This window comes from Hermetia illucens, chromosome 1, assembly GCF_905115235.1.
Source record: "Hermetia illucens chromosome 1, iHerIll2.2.curated.20191125, whole genome shotgun sequence".
Classification (NCBI taxonomy): Eukaryota; Metazoa; Arthropoda; class Insecta; order Diptera; family Stratiomyidae; genus Hermetia; species Hermetia illucens.
In genome coordinates, this window is record NC_051849.1 from 23,306,812 (window position 1) to 23,327,711 (window position 20,900).

The 20,900-nt window shown below is 44.3% G+C and overlaps 1 protein-coding gene across 1 annotated transcript in view; it reads left to right on the forward strand.

The window, feature by feature from the left end:
• LOC119647224 (tyrosine-protein kinase receptor torso) overlaps positions 1-18,371 on the forward strand; it is a 108,572-nt gene extending 90,201 nt beyond the window's left edge. The window contains exons 8-16 of the mRNA XM_038048056.1: positions 1,784-1,923; positions 2,576-2,837; positions 2,961-3,132; positions 8,480-9,092; positions 17,300-17,394; positions 17,501-17,620; positions 17,687-17,824; positions 17,938-18,084; positions 18,144-18,371. Of these exons, the coding sequence (XP_037903984.1) occupies positions 1,784-1,923; positions 2,576-2,837; positions 2,961-3,132; positions 8,480-9,092; positions 17,300-17,394; positions 17,501-17,620; positions 17,687-17,824; positions 17,938-18,084; positions 18,144-18,186 (1,730 nt within the window). The 3' untranslated portion in view covers positions 18,187-18,371. The remainder of the gene's footprint in view (positions 1-1,783; positions 1,924-2,575; positions 2,838-2,960; positions 3,133-8,479; positions 9,093-17,299; positions 17,395-17,500; positions 17,621-17,686; positions 17,825-17,937; positions 18,085-18,143) is intronic.
• The last annotated feature ends 2,529 nt before the right edge of the window (positions 18,372-20,900 follow it).

Consider the following 20,900-nt stretch of genomic DNA (forward strand, 5'->3'; position numbering starts at 1 on the left):
TCAACAAGGGCATACGACGAGGGGATGCCCTATCATGCGTCCTGTTTAATCTGACCCTGGAGAAAGTGATCCATGATGCTGAGGTAAATGCAAGATCCTCTTTAAGTCCACCCAACTACCAATGCCTATGCTGACGATATCGACATCATGGGAAGAACAATCCAAGACGTACAAACTGCCTTCATCCAGATCGAGCAGGCGGCGGGAGATCTTGGGCTGGACATCGATGAAGGCAAGACAAAATACATGGTGGCAACGTCAGCACCAAAAACCAACCAACCAACAACATCAAACTGCGCTGGTCAAACGGGAAGAATAAAGATAGGAGACTACAACTTTGAGACCATTGATAATTTCTTCTATTTAGGGTCGAAAATCACAACCGACAACAGCTACGATGATGAAATCCGCGTACGGTTGTTGGCAGCCAACAGAGCCTATTTCAGCTTACAAAGACTGTTCCGTTCAAAACGTCTCACCATAGGGTCAAAGTTCTTACTTGCCGGTCCTTATGTATTCCTCGGAGACTTGGGTTCTTAGCTAGAAAAATTACGAACTCTTGGCCGTGTTCGAGAAAAGAATCCTTCGAAGAATTGTTAGCCTCCTACATGAGGATGAACGGTTCCGTAGCCTACATAACGACGAAATCTATGAACGATACCATGACCGTCCGGTTGTGGATAAAATCCGGCTCAATAGGTTACGGTGGGCGGATCACTTAATCCGTAAGGATGAGGATGATCCAGCCCGGAAAGTCTTACATAAGGGTAATATCTATGGTAGAAAAAGAAGACGAGGCAGACCTTGCCTGAGATAGAGCGATGGTGTAGATCAGGATGCCAGATAGATTTTAGGGATATCGAATTGGTGGACCTCGGCGCAAAACCGGGATGTCTGGGGTTCCTTATTAAGGCAGGCCTAGACCGGATACCGGTTGTTGCGCCGTTGATGATGGTGATGATGGCTATTGCTTTTAGAAATTATCTTAAAAATCCCCTTAAGTTCACCATTGAAACACAATGTAGAGCATGATACTTCCAAGTTTAGTGGAAATCGCACTATTCCTAGTCAAATTTTGACAGTTGACTCCTGCTTAGGAGCTGTAAGAAGTTGGAGCGGAAAAGAGGACGAAATCGAATTTCTAGATACGTACAAATTGTGCGCCAAATGCTTCTCTCATAAAAAAGCCACAAATCTTTTGTACCTGAAAAACTGGCCCTTCCGTTCCAAACTTGTTTTTTGTTCCTGTTGTATGACCTGATTTAGCAGAATCTTCCATGCATAAAGACGATACATTTCAGGATTAAACCAAATATCCCAAAATTTATTTCCGGGTCGTTTCTATTGATCCTTTAAGATTCACTTTTGATTGTATGAAAGTCCCTTTCCAACTTTGGTATAATGGGGTGGAAACCACCAGCTCTATAACTTAAACCCGTTGGACTAAACATATTATGGTTAACAATTTGCCTTGCAGAAAGCTCTCCAACCCTTCGTTTTTTTTTTTTGCGGTTTTTTCACATCTCATTCATCAATTTTTCCGTTTCCATGCGGTGATTCCGGATTTCAAATCTTACTATCTTTATCCATACAAATTAGAGATTCATGAATGCCTTCCGTTGAGAAGAAGAATGCATGGCTTCCGTCTAGACCAAGACCCAGAAATGACTGTACCCTCAGACAAACCCCATCATTAACAAAACAATGAACTCTAATTACTTGTTTGAAGATGAAATTAATTTGCGCCGCGTTTTAATTATAACATATCCAGAATCCATTACAGGAAAGAGTTACGCTTTGAAGCTAGTCTCGAGCATCATGATTCCCATCCTGTTCATAATATTTGCTGCTCTTGTGATGATATTGGTATGCAATCGACGAGCCAAGCTGAAACGCTACCAGGAGCGTTGTAAGTACTTTGAGGTAAGTGTATTGTGTGCCAGTAACCAGCCATTTAATATATCCAAAGTGTTCCAAGTTAACTGAGCTAGCACCCTCTTTACCCATAATGAACAACCCTTTGTACATGTGCTTGGCCCAAGGATCGAAGTTGGATCATTGTTTAGTACCATTCCGGTATCAAAAGTTCTTCGAATTACATACTTTAGAATTCCAAAGGAAATTTCCTGATGCTATACATTACCCTTAGTTTATTTTAGAGGGAAAACCAAGTGGCAACAGTTGTTTTTTCAGCACCCTTGCTTGAAACTCAGACGAAGCAAGTTACGTTGATGAAGTTTCAGCGTAAACAAAAAGAGAAATATTTCCCAGTACCTATGTTCCTTTCTTCCATCCTTGTTGAACTTTGTCTACTATCGAACAACATAAACTCTTCGCTGAAGCTGTAAAACAATCTATGCGCATTTTTTCAAAGATCCCCTTTCAACGACTTGATGAAGTTCCTTTTGAAATAGTTCCCCTGTTCCTCAGTTGTACGGAAAATTCCAAATGGAAAATCGATTGCTTAGTAACTCTTCGTCGACGAAAGAATCTGCTACTTTCGTACTCAGAATTGCTTCCTCTTTCCATTCGTTGGCATCCCTAAATCAAATCTATTGATTTTCTCCATGAACAGGAGCTGGAGAAGAAAGCACCTGTTGATCCCAACTCAAATTTTGAGTTTCCTGTGAAAACTATGCCGTCAAACGAACGTCTCAACCTTTTGCAACAACAACTCGAGAACAAGCTCTACATCAATGATGTTATGGAAATCGACCGGGACAATGTTGTGCTCCTTGACGAGGTCCTTGGCGAAGGAGCGTTTGGTCTAGTGCGGAAAGGCATTGCAAAACTCAACACTGGCAAAGAGTGCGACGTCGCTGTGAAAATGCTGAAAGGTATGTTACTCGTATATTGGTCCAAAGCTATCTTTGAATTTGCTATTAAAAGTATTCCCGGAAAATTCTATCTAATTGACTCTAATCGTTCGTTAAATATGCATACAATCCTTCATGTTTCAGATAATCCTTCTATTGAAGACATCAAAGAATTTCGGCGGGAAATCGATGTGATGAAGTTCGTGGGCGACCATCCAAATATTGTCGGGATAATTGGCCATTGCACGAAGAATATTAAGGAGATGCTCCTACTCACGGAGTATTGTAGTCGAGGAAATTTGCTAGATTACCTAAGGTAAGTGTGGCAGGAAGCGTGATTTGAACAACTAAAAGAGGCAATTACGGAAATGCCAAAATAAATTTCAAGCCACCACTGTGAGGGGGCAAAATACTAGATACTATTAGGACTAATTGAATTGCTCCTTGTTGCTAGGTTGTTCTAGAGAATAATAGAAATGTAGGCCAAGTTCTAGAGCGCGGTTAATTAGTATCGACTTAATAAACGTTGGAGAATGAATAAGGAAAGCTCTAGATTGAACAGTCCCAACTCTCCGTACCTGAAAATAATTTCTCATCTTTTGCTTTTCATCGGTGAGTTTCCTTCTATCGTCCGTACGATGCCAATTTGGGCGAATATTGGTCACCCTCCTAAGGATTCGAATGAGGAAAGAAATATAAGATCGGACGGGTGCTCCAATCCATATTGACATCTTCCCCCTAAGTACCCGTCTCGCGGATGGAACCAACATGGAAGCGGGAATCATTGCTTTCACCTCCATATTGCTTATGACTACAGAGCATTGTAATGACAAAATGAGATTGCGATGGTCCGATGACCATCTTGAGTGGCCGGCGATGACCAAGAAGGAGAACTATCCCAAAAACCTAAAAAGCTGGCGAAATTGACAGTGAAAGTCCATCCGCAAATCTTGAAACTCTATCGAAGTGTTCCATCGGCACGTGTTGCCATATCCCTATGCTAGCCAGGCTCGGGAATATGGAGAGTGTCCCTTGAGCACTTTGATCCCACACGTGTCATCTTACAAAAATTCACCTGTCCTTTTAATCTGTCCATAGGTCCGCACCAGATCCTGAAAATTCCTCAAAAAGGGGGATTCGCGCGAACCTACCAACGCGAGCTAAAACTGAAAGATGAAAATAAAAAAATAATGGCTCGACAAATACAATAGTAATTGAAAAAGAAATGCTGAAATATTAAATTATAAATAAAATAGCCGGTCCTAAGTCCGGCTGTGAGAGAAGGAGGAGGGATAGATAGCTTCCGAATGGCTGTACGCAACGGGTCGGTGAGGAAAGTTTCCTTCACTTTGTGGTCTTGCAGATTACTCACTGAGAAAGCTATCATCACGCTTGACAGTTAGATGTAAAATGCAAGTCAATCTACGAGAAGATGGTTTCTCATTCCTGCTTAAGGTCCGGTACGGATAACCGACGGGAGTCGTCTGACTTGGTGACTGATTCGAGCTCTCGTAATGGACAGCACGGTGTCAAAACCGTTAATCATGGGGCGGTTCGACGTCTAGGTGCCACCATAACCAGGAGTATTGCTCCGCCTGCTGCAGCTATTTCGTCACAATCTGTGGCGACCACTTCAGCGGTTCGCGTAGGCAGCAGATGGAATGAACTGAGGAGATGAACCTCTTCATCATCCGCTCCTTCTACGAAATAACGGCAAGGGCAGGTATAACATCTTACTTCCCCTTGTTGCACCAGAGATGCATCGAGCGTTTCCCGCAATTCGCACACGTGACTGTGCAACCAGTCACAGATCAGTACCGCCTTATAGCTCGCAGCGACACAGTCCCGGCCATCATCAGGGAACGTGTTCGACATTAGGTCATCGCGGAAACTGGTGAGTCCTTCAGTGTTTTACGTGGGTACCTGTCGTGGAGACTTAATCCCACGGTTTTCTTAAGACACGGATTGATTTTGTGACCACAATCAGAGCCCCGCTGTGACAAGCAACAACGGTACCAGTCTATACCAAGTGCATGGCTTAGCATTCATACTGGTGGACACAAAACATACGTAAATCTCTACCGACCTAAAAAATACGGCACCCGTGTTGAAAAGCAACACCACGCCGAGGCCCGAAGATCTCTTTTCGCTTGAGCATAACCAACAACCCCCATGAAGCTCCCACTAGGGGGCCAACCGCAAACAACCGAGCTGTACTCACATACAACGGGAGTTCACCCGAAGTATGAGAGTCCAGAGGCTATCCCGATTCCCATGGTACCGGTATACCCCTGGTGAGGTTTCGTGACCAAATTGCCACGTCAGATGAGTCCCCGTGCAGACTCGGGTTTGATCGCCCTGATTAGGCCTTTGGAGCATTCACCTACTGCATCACGGCCGGCAAGCCAAAGTGAATACAGCAGCTCTCGGTGCCACCACTATGGAGCTTCTCCTCAACCGACAGGGTTGCCGCCCCGTTTTCCTCACCGCCACCTCTGAGCGCCCCCCGCGGAAACTGATGACCAAAAGTCAATGGAAGCAGAGACGACCGTATCAACAACACCGCGCCACACTGCAGGCAACAGTTTCAGTACTCGGTAAAGCATTCTCCTTCACCGTCCAGTTGAAGTCTCCGCTGAGATTCAGGACGAATTCCAAAGAGCGTTTATAGAATTCTCGGAAATGAATCCTATGCATAGACCAGGTATTCCTATCCTCTATACATCTCCAGTTACTCCGAGAATTCTATCTTAAATCTCGGCTGAGTGCCGATATGTCGCTGCTACAGCTATAACACAATCACTCCAACCACCAGAAATCTACCCCTGCCACCAGAACTCCACTCCTCCATAGGCAAGAAGAATCTCCGCGCCGAATTCAGCTGATCAAAACTCCAACATTATCACTCGGTCTCGGTTTCGCTAATCCCTTGCTGACCACGATCTTGAACTTCAAAATTCAAAGTCGGTGCAGCAAAGGCAAGAATTAAACCAAATTGCATTTCCAACGGCATACACATTCGCACAATCGCTTTCCCTGCATTTAATAATATATAATCAGGGCAAGTTTATGAGCAGACAGAAAGGTCAAAGAACGATTTGCTCTCTTAATTTTATGCTTGCAACATTCAAAATTTTTTAATGAAATACTGCCCACGTCGCAAAGCCGAGGATACTACAAACGGATCAGGACTGCAACAGCACACGCCATCAGGGAAAATAACATTGCCAAGTCCAAGAACATCAACAACACATGGGGGAGGAAAATAATTAAGGAACTGCGATTGAAGCAAGTTTTCTCTTTGTGATAAGGCAGGTGCTGGCGTTTACGCATAGAGTGTTGGACTCCCGCAAGGGTACCCCACGGACTTCCAACTAAACACCTCCTCGTCATCTGAGAACTGGACTGGAACCGTTTATCACATTGCTTCCAGCTAGCCCTCCCATCTTGCGGAGCCTTCAAGTCAAGGAATTCCTTTCCCCAACGAGAAGGAAGGGGAAGTAGGAAACTGTTAGTTCAATGAACCCCCAGCAATCCGGGTCCTCCACCAGTCGAGCTCTATCTTCCTAACAGCAAGGAGAAGCCGAACGTGATGCTAATCGCGGCTCCACCTTACAAAGCACCTCAGCATCTCCTCGATAATGTTGCCTGGAGAGAGTTCCCCCGTATTTAAATAAAGTTATTGACGAATCCCACAAGAAAAAGCTGTGATCGGCGTCGTCCACAACCCCATTATAAAGTACATAGGAGATGGTGCCTTCCCAATCTTGTGCAGATAAGGCTGAAATCTTCCATATCCACCGTACCGGAAATAGTGAGTCTTATCATGCTTTCGATTCATCCACGCACCTATGTTGCGTCTACATCTTATCTCGTTTTGCAATGAGTGTTGCCAGTCATTCAATTCCTTGTTATGCCGTTCTTCAGTAGCAATCATCACACTTGAGCCTTCTCCCTTGCTGACGTATATGCTTTTACACTCCTTAACAAGAAGGGTAACGGGAATCACTCCCGCGATCATCATTATGGCCTGTTCAGAGATTTTGGGATAGGCAAACGCACCCGCAAAGCTCTCCGCCTCTGTACTTGCGCAAGACGTTTTCGATATACTTGCCAGCCAAAACCACCAGCCCACACCTCCGGTGGTTTTGGACTCGATTATTGACTTGTCAACTTGCCCCGTAGGGTGGAGATTCTCTTTTTAGTCAGGATGACTACGTTGGTTTTTTTTCCAGCGGAAAGCTGAAACCAATCACAGTCGTCAATCCGTTTACCAGTTACATCAATATGCCAAATCTGCTTTTCACTTGTTCAACAGTGCATCTGACAATAAGTACCCCCACATCACCTGCATAATCGTCCAGGCCCGACACTTCTGGCATGTTGAATCTCAGCAGACTGTCGTTGGAAATGTTGCGGAGGTCTGGCCCTAGGATGGTTATCCCTATCCTCCTCTAACCCTATAGGTCTCATAAACCAAGGAGCGGTTCCTCTGATATTCCGTAAGAATGGCTAGTGTGCCTAGAATATCTTTCCATCTTCTGCAATTAAAGGCATTTCTGACATTAAGCCCGAGAATGACCGCTCGTCTTCCCTTGTGGGTCTCCCTACTCTGAAGTCGAACTATTTTGGAGAAAAATCTCCGGCAGTCTACTTCTGATGAGCTTTTTGAGTACTTTCTTGGCCAAAGTAATCGGTATGCAGATGACACTGCAAAGTCGCCTTTCCCCCCTGATCAGCGCAAGCCTCCCCGCTCTTCTAGCAGCAATAAGAAACGTCCTCTTTCAGACAAGCGTTGAATGCGCTGAACAGCAAGTCTTGCTGACGTTGCAATACCAGCTTATATACCTCTGGCGGATTCATTTTTTGAGCCGTTGTCCCAGATTCTTGGTCCCCCAACCGATTTACTAGCTTCCAGACCCTCCAGTCCACACACCGATACAGGTCTTTTCCTCCTCGAAACTAACGTTCAAAGTTTTTCAAAAGATTTTTTATTTTCCAGCCATTTTCCCAAATTTTAGGTCCGCCGACCCATATGCCATTTTATTTTAATATAAATGGAAGTAGCAGTTCTGCACGTATGGACTACCTGAGTAGTACCTAAGAGAAAAGAATTTTTAGTGACCCCCCCCCATATTCATCAACATTCTCAAGCGGACTATCCACAGCATCCGACGTCCGATCAATAAAATAGTTTTTTTCACTTTAGAATGACAGCTGGATCATGTAGACGCTCGCTGTAGAACTGGGAACATCGAAGCTACCCGGACAATGGACGAAACATACAACACCTCAATCTGGAACTCCATTCCGCCTGAAGCCGAACGACACCTGATTTTCCCCACCAGTTGAAATTCACCCTTCATTGAAACTGGCAGTACTTTCTTCAGCCCTTTTGACCATGTTTTTTAAGCTTTTGCATTTATTGTCCTTTCGGTACAGGACAACACAATCCATAGGGGTTCTCATCCTTGTTTGGATTCATGGTGGAAACCCAACTGATTAGATGGAAGTGTATCAATACAATCTGAAGAGTACCATGCCGCTAGTCTTTTCTTTTCAAATCTTAAAATTTAAATTGTTTGAAACCATACAGTGAACTCACTTTAAATGTTTTTAGATCCTATTTACTGCAGCTGATTTTTTTCACTATTATTTCACAGATCCGAATGGCACTACCATCAAAGCAAACAACTTGTGCAAAACGATATTGAGGATTGTTGCATAGCGAAATTAATGGATGACAAACAACCCGAATCAATCTTCAACTTCGATACATCCTTCATCGATAAAATATCTATAAGCTACAAAAATATCAGCAACCAAAACACTAACGAATCGTCACCTCACATATTAGCATCCCCATCCGGAATCAGCGAAAAGGAACATCATGACGATAGCGCCTACCCCACAAATATTGTTGTAAATAACGCCTACGAACTGACTACGAAATGCACAAGTTCTTGTAAATGCCAAGTCGATATCATACCGAAAAATGAGTGCCTTAAAACGAATGAATTCGAGACTAAATACAATAATAAAATTGAGATAAAAGGCTGCAAATGTAGAATTCGAATGCTGGCCGTTAATGAAAGCGGCTCACCAATTGCAATCGAAAATCACGGATATTATAAATTAATTACTCCGAAAATATTAGACAATATACATACCGGGGAAGAAGGAAAGCCAATTGTTGATGGGGGAGGTGGGGGGAAAAATGACCGACTTACTAGTGGTGATTTATTGCAGATGGCGAAACAGATAGCACTTGGAATGGTAAGTTTAATTTGGAAGGAAGTTATTATTATTGTTATTTTTAGCTAATTTTCCAACCGACCTCTCTCTGTATGGGAAATATCTTTAAAACCTTCGAGATATCACTCTCATCATCACATTCGCAATGAAAATTTTTAGTTTACACAAATCTAAATCTAGTCCACAATTAGCTCAAAAATCGAAATAAAGATAATTTGGTCCCCCATCTTAATACTAACTGCACCCAATAGTGCTTAACTTCAGTGATCAAACGAGTACCGGTTTTTCTTCCAGAAATAATTCGAACTCTGATATATTAACGTGCAATAAGTGCGTCTTGTCCTTAGAGCATTCACATCAGAAATGTTTCAATTGCATAATGTATATTCGGGCTTTATAAAGGGATCATCAGTTAAGGATCCCAATGCCGACTACTCCGCCTTTCATATTTTGCTTCAAAAAGGAAAAGAATAATATCAACAAATATGTGGCGTTCACTACAGGAATACCAAAGTAAAGGCATTTCACTAACAAATTGCTATCACCGGACCAGATGAATCGTGCATTGAATTCGAATCACGGCTTTTTAACACAAATAGTCGATTATTCTTTACTTTCCTAGGCTTCCCCGCATGAAGCCAGGAGTGTCTCCATTTGTGATTTAAAATTCTGGATATGCTTCATAAGCTCTTGATTAACTGACTGCAAAACAACCCCACGCCTCAACAATTTCAACATCATTTGTCATCCACTACAACCCCAAGAACTCCACTAGAGCACAGACAAATCTTGGAGATTATACTTTTTTTTTTCATATTTTGCTTAATTTCATATTGAAAAACTAAACTCAAATACCGAAAGACACTAAAATTACGAAAGAACTACAAAATTCACTGTCAATAGAATAACAGTATTATTCTCATATATTTAAAACTGTTTTCATGACCGCAAAAGTGCTAAAAGTCAAAACCCTTCTCAAACACCGGAATTAGAGCCATACAGAGCCATGAAGCCTTTTCATGAACCATTTTCCCCTGACCACTTCATTCTCCCCGTGCTTAGGCAAAAAATTCTCTATTACCTGTATCGAGCCGTTACGCTAAATGCGTCCGATGGAATGCAATTAGAAGAAAAATGTTCCGGTCAATAATTTAAGTAATGGAATAATTACTAAATGAAAATGGGATGGGATGGGAAGGAAGTTGACCTTCTTCCTAGGCAGTGTTCCAAATTACTGGGATCGAAAGATTCCATGACAATGAAGGTTTATTTCGATAAAAAAATTGACAGCCGTATTCTAAGCAGTGACCTACGGCTTGAACCAAGAACTGATTACTTAGTACACCGACAGGTCGCACGTAATAGAGGGAGCAGGGGCAAAATTCAATAGTCCGAGAAAAAGTACTTTCGGCCAATGAGTAAACGTACCAATATTTTTCAGTGGGAATTATACGCCATAGATAGCTGTACCTACTTTAACCTACAAGCGAACTTTAGAAGACAGAACCTCACAACCCTAACTAGGTGGTTATCATGGCACTTAGTTTCACCCATTGGAACTAAAGAATAGATTGGAAATGCCTGTAAAAATTAAGTACATTTGGCTCATACAATAATACGCTGTACTAAATCAAAAGGCAATGGGGCAGCGGATGAGTTCGCCAGGAAATGAATAGAAACGCTGCTCTATGGGCTACAACCCAATCCAGCTATTTGAACCCAGGTTGCAAAACCGGTACAAACCCACTTTTCCAAATTTCCACACAAACGGATGCCATCCTAACAAACACCTTCATACCTCGTCAGAGGCACCGGAACACTGGTTTACCATAAATTTCTCGCAACCCTAAAATCGCTAGAGGTTACCATTGCTTCAATCGAAACTACCTGTGCCCGTTCCCTCCCTCTACCCTTTCCCTTTATTATTCCAACCAACACTTTGATCCTATCCGATCCTGATCCCAGACACATCTCCTAGTTGAACACTACTTCAATAATAACGGTCACAAACTGCAACGTTGGCTGACCATACGCTCCGGCTTCAATACCTGCAATATAGGCAACAGGACTTCGCTGTCCAACATGCGGAGTCACGTAGTCTAACAGCACTGTACGCTACATAATAGAACCATACGATGGAGTGGGACGAATCACGACTGTGTACATCCAGAGAACCATCCTTGGAGGGGGACTCCATTTCCTCACAAAGGTGCAGGCATTGAAGACTATGAAGGTCTTCTTAACCCTCAGTCCTATTTTCAGTCTCGAATATAACTTAAGATCCAGGATCACACTTTACTTTGGAGGTTGGAATCAATCTTTACTTATTTAGCCGCGGGAGTTGGAATTGGAGCACCCTTGTCGTGGTAGTGAATATAGTCAGCTCCGTTTTGGTCGGATTTACGCCGACTCTGCATCTTGCAACCTGAAGGCACACTTTTCCCAACGCCCCCTTTACGATTTCATTCATAACCGAGGGAAATATCTCTGACACCAATATCACCAAGTCCTGACATACGCCACCACCTTCACCATGTTCCTGTCCATTATGCGTAAGATTTCGTTGATCACCATTAACCAGAGCACCGAAGAAATGGCGCCACCTTGAGGCGTACCTCCGCTCATGGCTCTGGTCAAGTTGCTATCCTAGATTATCCTAGTTATTATCATGGATACTATCCATTGCGTAAGCCATCTGTCCAATCCTATTTTGATTAGAGCTACCTTGATGGCTTTGATACTAACGTTGTTGAATGCTCCCTCGATATCCAGGAAGACAGCTAGAGTATACTGCTTGTAGTGTAGCGACCGCTCAACCGTGCTAATTACCTCAAGAATAGCGGTTCCTGTGGATTAGCCTTTAATGCAGGAGTACACTTGGAGACAGGCGTTCTCTCCATAATCATCTTTAATCGCGCCTCTCCTAAAATTTGTTAGGTACCCGAAATAACGCAGCTCCGATAAATCTATGAACCCGGAGATTCGCAGCTACTTTTATCCTCGGTAATCACCGATTTGATAAGTCCACACAATTGAGACTGTATACTCTCCTAGCGAAGCTCCGACTCACAGTCCTCCTCGCCGGCGGGGAAGTGCGTCTGAACTAGCAGTTTTCGAGGCCTCACCAGAAAATTCCGTCTAGGAACCTTCCGACTTCTTGGGAAACGATGGGCTCCTATGTCCCTTGAACCTACATCTTACTGAGTCCCTAGAGTACCAGAGTACCGGATTCGCTGTTATGACAATAATCCAACCAAGATCGCTTCTTGCAGTCGTGCACTCTTCTGTGTGAAGAGTCCTTTTATAACTACTAATATTTGTGCCTGTGTTTCATAGCGCTGTAAAATTGTGATGATCCTTAACCTGGAGCGGAATTTTGCAGTCAGAATCCCGTCAGGAATTAATTCCTTACTAGACCCGCTCTCTTGTGTAGCCGGTTATTGGATTAATTATAAATTGCGCATTGCCACATCACGATCTATTAAAGTTCAACATCACAATGATTAACTTCACTCAGTACGCTGATTGACCCTTCAGAGCACCGTTCAGATCACCAACTCAAGCATCGGTTCCTTGCAGAATTCCTAGGTACTTGTAGAAGTCTGACCCACTCATAGCTTCGATGTGGAGATCACCAATGCTATGTCCAGCATGCGGCTCGTGGTGACCTTTGCGGATAGCTTGGATTCGACACTTGTTTAATCCAAACTCCATCCGAATATCACGGCTGAACATATCTATTATTCGCAACAGACTTCTAAGATGGTCGTCAGTACCAGCATACAGTTTGATGTCATCTAAGTACATCAAGTGTGTCAGTTCGCACTTAGCCCCTAGGCCATACTATATTGCAAAACCAGGCCCTCTAGCTTCATTCAGTAACCATGAAATGCGGTTCAGTGCCATACAAAAACAAAGGGGACTCAATGAATCCCCCTGGAAGATACCCCTCCGTATACGGATGAGCTCTGAGGTATTAGCACCCTCAGATATACGCACTGATAAGGAGGTATGCCACCCTTCCATGACTGTCGCCAAAAACTTTATTAGTTTCGGATCAATGCGATACAGATGTAGGACATCGATTAGCCAGGTATGCGGGACACTATCAAAAGCCTTGGCATAATCGATATAGCAACTAAAGAGGTTTCTTTAGCCTTTAGTTGCTTGTCCTACAATTACCAAGTCGATAATGAGTTGCTCTTTGCAACCCCTTGACCCAACTCGGCAGCCCTTCTGCTCCTCGGACAGAATGTTATTGGTCTCGGGGTGCGCATTGACCCTTCCACTAATAATAGACGTTATGAATTTGTAGAGGGTTGGTAAGCAAATAATCGGTCTTGTATCTGCGGGGTCCTGCACCGTGTCCTTCTTAGGGATAAGGTAGGTAATCCCCGCAGTGAGGAAGGGTGCAAATTCCTCCGGCCGACTCATGACGTCATTTATGCTGTATACCAACCGACTGTGTACGCTGATAAATTTCTTATAGCAGAAATTCTGCACTCGATCCAGACCTCGACCCTCCAGTTTTTCGAGCTGTTTATGACTCGACGAATTTCCTCTTCAGTAACATCCGCAAAATTTATGCTAGGCGTATTGACATGGTAGGTACCTTCGGCGGTGATCCACTCAGCATGCTCAGCATGCTGGGTGAGTAACCCCGAAAGTCCACGACAATATTCTTTCGCTTCCGTTACTGAAAACTGCACTGTCTGGACGCTCTATTAGGATTCGTTGAGAGATCTGGAAAAGTTCCGCTAGTTCCTCGCGTATGTTGCATTCTGGACACGTCTAGAATGACTTTCGCCATCCCCGTCGTAACCGACTGCATATCACAGAAAGTTTCTGCTTTAGTGTGTCCAGAATTTCAACTACAGGTGTCTCACTGGGCACGGCATAGTTCCGGTAAACCCTCTGCACTTTATTCTTCACTCGTCTGCTGGCATTGCCAGTGCTGATCTGAATCAGTCTAGCAATGTCCTGCCTTAGTGAATCCCGCCGACGTTCCAGACGAATTTTCCATGGTGGATCTCTTTGGTCACTCAAACCAATCAGATGAAAGCGAATCTTCTGACCGTGCAATCTGATAGCCGCAACTGCACTACAATACACAAGTGATTGTAGTTGCAGCGGCGACATATCAGCACACAGCCGAGATGCAATCTCATCACTGATTTAAGATAGAATTCCCGGAGTTGCTGGAGATGCATGGAGCCTGGTAATACCTGGTCTATGCAAAGGAATTTGCTCATCCTCCAATTCCACAATCATTGCCGACATTTGGACCAGTTCCACCTGTCAGCGCAACTGAAATCGAGGAGGCAATAAAAAGAATGAAATCGGGGAAAGCCACAGGACCTGACGACATCGCATCTGAACTCTGGAAAGCGAAGAGCTGGGAGCCAACATTGTCGCTCAGTGAATTCTTTAATCGGGTTATTCAGGAAGGAAGAACACCATCTGACTGGCAAGAAAGTACCACTGTTGCAATATGGAAAAGAAAGGTAGTCCAGCAAAATATTCAAATTACCGTCCGATCCGATTACTTTCCCATACCATGAAGATTTTTGAACGCATTCTTGACAACCGTATTCGCGGAATCGTTGAAATAACCGTGAATCAAGCAGGACTTGCCAAAAACTGCGGAATTATAATATCTCTTCGTATCTCTGTTGGTGTTCATCAAGAAAGCGCCCTCTCACTACTCCTCTTTGTTCTTGTTATGGACACCGTCACACGGGATATCCAACGTCCAGCGCCCTACACACTGCTTTATACAGATGATGTTTTCCTCGCATCTGATAGCAAAAAAGATTTCGAGCACTTGTCCAAAAATGGAATGATCGCCTCATGCAACACGGTCTCAGGTTGAATCTAAACAAAACTGAATTTTTGACGACCGATCCCCATGAAACAGGCACAATCACTGTCAGCGGCAGTGATCTGTCCAGAACTGAGCGATTTAAATATCTCGGGTCGACGCTATCAGCCAATGAAGAACTGCGTTATGAAATTGATTCACGCATTAACGCAACCTGGATGAAGTGGCGTTCCACAACTGGTGTTCTTTGTGATTGACGTATCAACGAACGTCTCAAATCTAAAATTTACCGCAATGTTGTCCGTCCTGTTGCTCTCTATGGCTCTGAGTGTTGGCCAACTATAAAAGGCAATGAGCGGCGTCTTGCGGTAATGGAGACGAAAATGTTACGTTGGACTAGTGGCGTGACACGTTTTGATAGCATCCAAAATGAGGACATCCGCGATCGTTATGGGGTTGCACCGATCGTGGAAAATTTGCGAGAGAGGCGCCTTCGATGGTATGGTCACGCAATTCGTGCCAACGAGAATTCACTTGCCAAGATTGGTCTGAACATTGAATTCGATGGTAAACGACCAAAGGCAGGCCTAAACAACGGTGGCTTGATACGCTGGATGGGGATTTAAAAGCCTCGAAATTACCCGCAGATCAGGCATTCGATAGAGCCAAACCGATCACGACGAGCCAACCCCGCTTGTGAACCGGACAAAGGCTGAAGAAAAAGAAGAAAGAGAAGCAAAGGATCCATATCCAAGAATTCTATACACCTCAGTGGAAACCTCAGCTCTCGCCATTGACTCTCGGTCACCAGTTTCCCCGATGACCTCAAGTCGAACACTCTCCCTGATGGTGGCCGGGATTGTGTCACGGGGAGTAATAAAGCGGTACTGGTCCGCGACTCGCTGCACAGTCACGTGCGCGAATTGCGGAAAACGCTCGACGAATCTCTGGTGCAACAAAGAGCGGCAAGATGTTTTACCCGCCCCCGACGTTATTTCGTAGTAGGAACGGATGATAAGACATTCATTTCTTCAGTCCATTTCATCCGCTGCCTACGCGAACCTGCTGCAGTAGTCGCCACAGATTGTGACGAAACAACTGCAGCAGGCAGAGTAATGCTCCTGGTCGTCGTGACGCCTAGACGCCGAACCGCCCCGCAATTAGCGGCATTACGGGAGCCTGACCCAGTCACCAAGTCAAACGACTCCCGCCGGTTATCCATGCCGGACCTCAAATGTCTTCTTCTTCTCATATATGAATTTTGCATTTTATACCTAACTGCCAGGTGTGGGGATAGCTCAGTGAGTAATTTACAAGACTGCAAAATTCCTGCACTTTTCTCACCTACCTCCTGAGACGCTGCGGTGGCGTAAAGCCATTCAGACTGAAGCTATCCATCCCTCCTCCTTTCACAACCGGGCTTGGGACCGGCTACGGCGGTTTATTATTATTATTTTAAATTTAACAAGATTTTCCCAGTTTCAAAGTGTTGAAAGCTCCTTAAGGGACTTGATAATTCTCTTCCTTTTGTCCGGTTTCTTATAGGAAGTATCTTTTCTTTTGTGAATCCACTATTGCCTGACTAATCCGGTCATACCTAATAATCGACTTTTCTGCTACAGTACATTTGTGTAATTTTTGTTGGACCTTTGTAGGTTTACACAATGGCCCACTACAGGTTTTTCCACTATACTCTTACTAAAGCTGAGCTAATACCTACATATAAAGGGAATTCATATGTTCTGAGATTTCTCCAACACCATCATCATAAATAGCTTTCAATTCTGCACTGAGGCCAAATCCCAGCTAAGAGCCACCTTGACCCACAAACCATTTTCTTAATAGCTATCCATAGGCGTGATAAGATTTTTTTTAAATAGATATCGATGTAGGATCCAGCCACATCCTATCTTCAAGGTTGCAATTCTAGGACATATCATGACCATTCATCCATGCTAAACGCCACACCACAGAACTTATCTTTCGACCTATCTTCACCCTCGTATCTTGTCCAGAATGTGCTTTCCTTACCTTCTTTTGAGTTTGGATAAGGATTAAATCAACATCCAAGTATCCTAACGCATGTCACAAAATAATTTCTGGGAAGAAGGCAATCAGGATAGCAACGAAATAATTCTGCCAATGTGCCAATCCGTTTTTCGAGTCCTTTTCTGATACGAATATCCATTCCTAGAAAATCAACAAACCTCAATCCTCTGGTTATATTCAATTGAGGAAGAATATTTCAAGGATTTAAAGATGTATCGACAACGAAAGTTTTCGTCGCAGATTGAAATAAAAAATGTAGATTAGGCACTTATATTCACGCAACTTGATCCAGGCAGAGATTCCATTGTATCATGCGATGAGAGGATTTATATTCAAAGGATATTTGATTCTCTTCCAGGAATTCTTATCGAAGAACAAAGTTGTACACAGGGACCTGGCAGCCAGAAACGTGCTAGTGAGCGAGGATAAAAGCGTTAAAATCGCAGATTTCGGGTGAGTACACAAATATGTGAGTGAGTAAGCGTAGTACGCCGAGTACTTTCACTTGTTCGCTGAGTACTTTTGACTTCATAAACATCAAATTTGACTCTACCTCCAGCTTGAGCCGCGACATATATCAGGAGAACATCTACAAGAAGACTGGAAATGGGAAGTTACCTATCAAATGGCTGGCGCTGGAATCTATGACCCATCAGGTGTACACTAGCCAAAGTGATGTGTAAGTCCACAAACGACCTTGGCCCCACTGACCACCCACTAACTTTACTAAACTTTTCTTTCCCAGATGGTCCTATGGAGTGCTATTATACGAAATAGTGACCCTTGGCGGTACCCCATACCCCCTCATACCAACTAATCGCCTCCTAAAACTACTGAAGGCTGGCTACCGGATGGAAAAGCCCAAAAACTGCAGTGAAGCTCTGTAAGTAACTCCTTGCCAACATCAGACCAGCAACTCTAAAATTAGCTCCAAAAAACATTCTTCCCGCGAATTCTCAATTGATATTGTTCCGAACTTTACTTTCCTTTCCGCAGATATGACCTTATGCGCTCGTGTTGGCGTACAAAACCCACGGAAAGACCAACTTTCACTGAAGTTTGTCGAAGTTTGGACGAGTTACTTATGCATTCACCCGAAGATGAAACAATAAATCTTAGCCTAACAGAACACGTCGCCAAAAGGTAGTCCTGAAAGGAATAAGTTTGTGGAGTTTTTAATTCAGTTCATTTCCGAATTTCAGATCGAAATCATCGTCCGAGGAATCTTATTTAAAGCCCATTTAGCATTAAGAGTTTTTTTTTTTATATTTTCTTGATTTGATTTCTTAGGCTTAGTTAAGGTTTTTATACGTGTCCTTTACGAAACTTTTTGTTTGGAAGAAAAATATCATTTTTATAATAATGACAAAAAGGCTAATTACCTGTTTCCTATTTAATAGTTAAATAAAATAAGGAAGATCTTGTAATAATTTGGATTTTTATTGGTACATCATAGAATATTGGAAGCGAAGATAAGAACAAGTGGGGAAACTAACTTTGTTATCAATAGCGCGATTTCCACCAAACTTGATGGAATCATGGTCTATGTCTACCCTACATTACTGCAAAATTCCGTGGTTTTGTAAAGGGTAAAGTACTAAACATTCCTGTGCGGAGTTGCCAAATCTCCCATCAGGCGCGTCCCTTCGTGCGGATAAGGAAATGCTCGGCGAATGTGTCATGGGCATGCTTATGCGCAGGCCGGGTAGGTGGGAAGTAAACGCCCACCCGTGGATCAAAATTGGCTATGGGAAGGACACCCAGAAATTAAACCAAATATGGAAATGGAGAAAAGTAGTTTGTTTACGGTGCAGGGCTTCGGAAATCCCCGATGCCGGCGGTTTTTGGAAGTGAGCAAGCGGGCTCCCGGCCGTCGATATCCAACGATCGCAGTGCCTCAGTAGTGGGAAACTTGGCTACTGTGGCATCTAATGCTACAAGAGATAATGGTGGAGTGAAAATTAGGTCCACACCGGATCCTTTTAGGAGGAGTTCGAAGCTTGGGAGATCACCACCGAGAACAATGGTTCTTTTTGGTAGTCGAGATTCGTCGCGGGACTCTGAAAAAAACACGAATAGTCCCTTAATCGACATCATTCCTTGTGGCGCAAGGCGCGAAAGCAAACGGGAACATACCGGAATGGCGTTCGTTACACTCGGGGAACGAATAAATGAACTGTCCGAGTTCATCAAGATGAGGCGGAATATCCACCAAAATATTCGAGCCTTGATAAGAGGCATTAAATTGTCTTATATCAAGTTGGCAAGGTCACAAGGGAAACGCAGGTGACACCTCCCTGTGATAAAGCAGGCGGGAAGACAGGAAAACGGGCTAGAGACGGTACCAGCGAGCTTCTTGGACCACAGCAAGTCCCGAAGAAGAAAAAAGCCTCTTCACCAAAGAAGGCGGATCCGGCGAGAGTACCCGCGAAAGTCGGTAATCTCACGATTGCAGCCAGAACACCTACAAAAGTGGAAGAAACCAACGCCCGGAGGCCCGAACAATGGACTAAGGTGAGCAACAAGAGGAAAAAGGACAAAAAGAAGCTCCGCCCGGAAATAATAATTATTTCCAAGAAGGGAAATATGTCCTAAGCCGACATCTTCCGAAAGGTGAAGTCAGACCCGGAATTGAATGATTTGGGGGATAGTGTGAGCCGTATCAGGCGAACACAGAGAGGGGATCTGATGCTGGAGTTAAGTAGATCCGCCGACAAGTCGGCCGATAACTTCCGTGGGAAGTTGGAAAGTGTACTAGGAGAGGAAGCTGAGGTAAGAGCTCGGAAACAGGAGATAGTGGTTGAATGCAAGGACCTAGATGAGGTCACCTCACGGGAGGACATCTGTGCTGCGCTAAAGCAACAGTTCACCCTTAGCGATATAGACCAGAGTGCCATAAAAAGGATGAAGAAGGCATATGGCGGCATTCAGTTAATTACCGCGGGCAAGGTAAGAGTAGGTTGGGTCGTGTGCAGGCTCAGAGAGCAAATATCTCTAAAGAGATGCTTCAGTTGCCTCGATTTCGGCCATTTTGCGGCGGCATGCACTAGCCAGCATGATAGGTCGAGAAGTTGCAGGAAGTGTGGGGAAGAGGGCTACCTCATCAAAGATTGCACCGAAGATCCACGGTGTATGCTATGTAGTGGGAAAGAACGCCTGGACGACTGGCATGTTGCGGGAACCAGCAGATGTCCGGTATATAGGAGGGAGCTGAACCGCACAGGCAAATGAGATTGATACAAATCAATCTCAATCACTATGAGGCAGCTCAGGACCTGCTCTCGCAAACCATTCGAGAGTGGAATGTCGATGTCGCGGTTATTTGCGAGCCGTACAGAAACCACGGCGGTCCGACTTGGGCGGTGGATACGTCTGGCAACGCCGCAATCTGGGCGTGCGGAAGACAGGCCATTCAAGAAGTCATGGCCCCCCCGGCAGCCGGTTTTATAAGGGCGAAGGTCACCGGTGGCCATATTTACAGCTGCTACGCTCCTCCTAGTGCAACCTTAGCACAATATGAGGAGATGTTAGACAGTCTGGTGTTGAACGCTAGAGACCGCAGCCCTAAAATCATTGCGAGCGATTTCAACGCGTGGGCCCTAGAGTGGGGAAGCCGATCGACGAACACCAGAGGTCAAATTCTGTTGGAGTCATTTGCGGAGCTGAACATCGTGCTGGCCAATGTTGGATGCGTGCCCACCTTTCGAGGAAGAGGGTCGGGTTCGATCGTTGACCTGACATTTGTTAGCACTTCACTGGTGAGAGAGATGGCTAGGCAAGTGAGTGAGCACTACACCCACAGTGACCACCGGGCCATCTTCCTCCGCATTGGGAACCGGGGAAGCAGTCAACGACGCTCTGGAGGTGGAAAGGCTAAGGCGGTTGGCTGGTCTATCGGAGCTTTCGACGAGGAGACATTCCTGGCCGCATTGGAGGGAGCCCATGATCCGGATGGAACA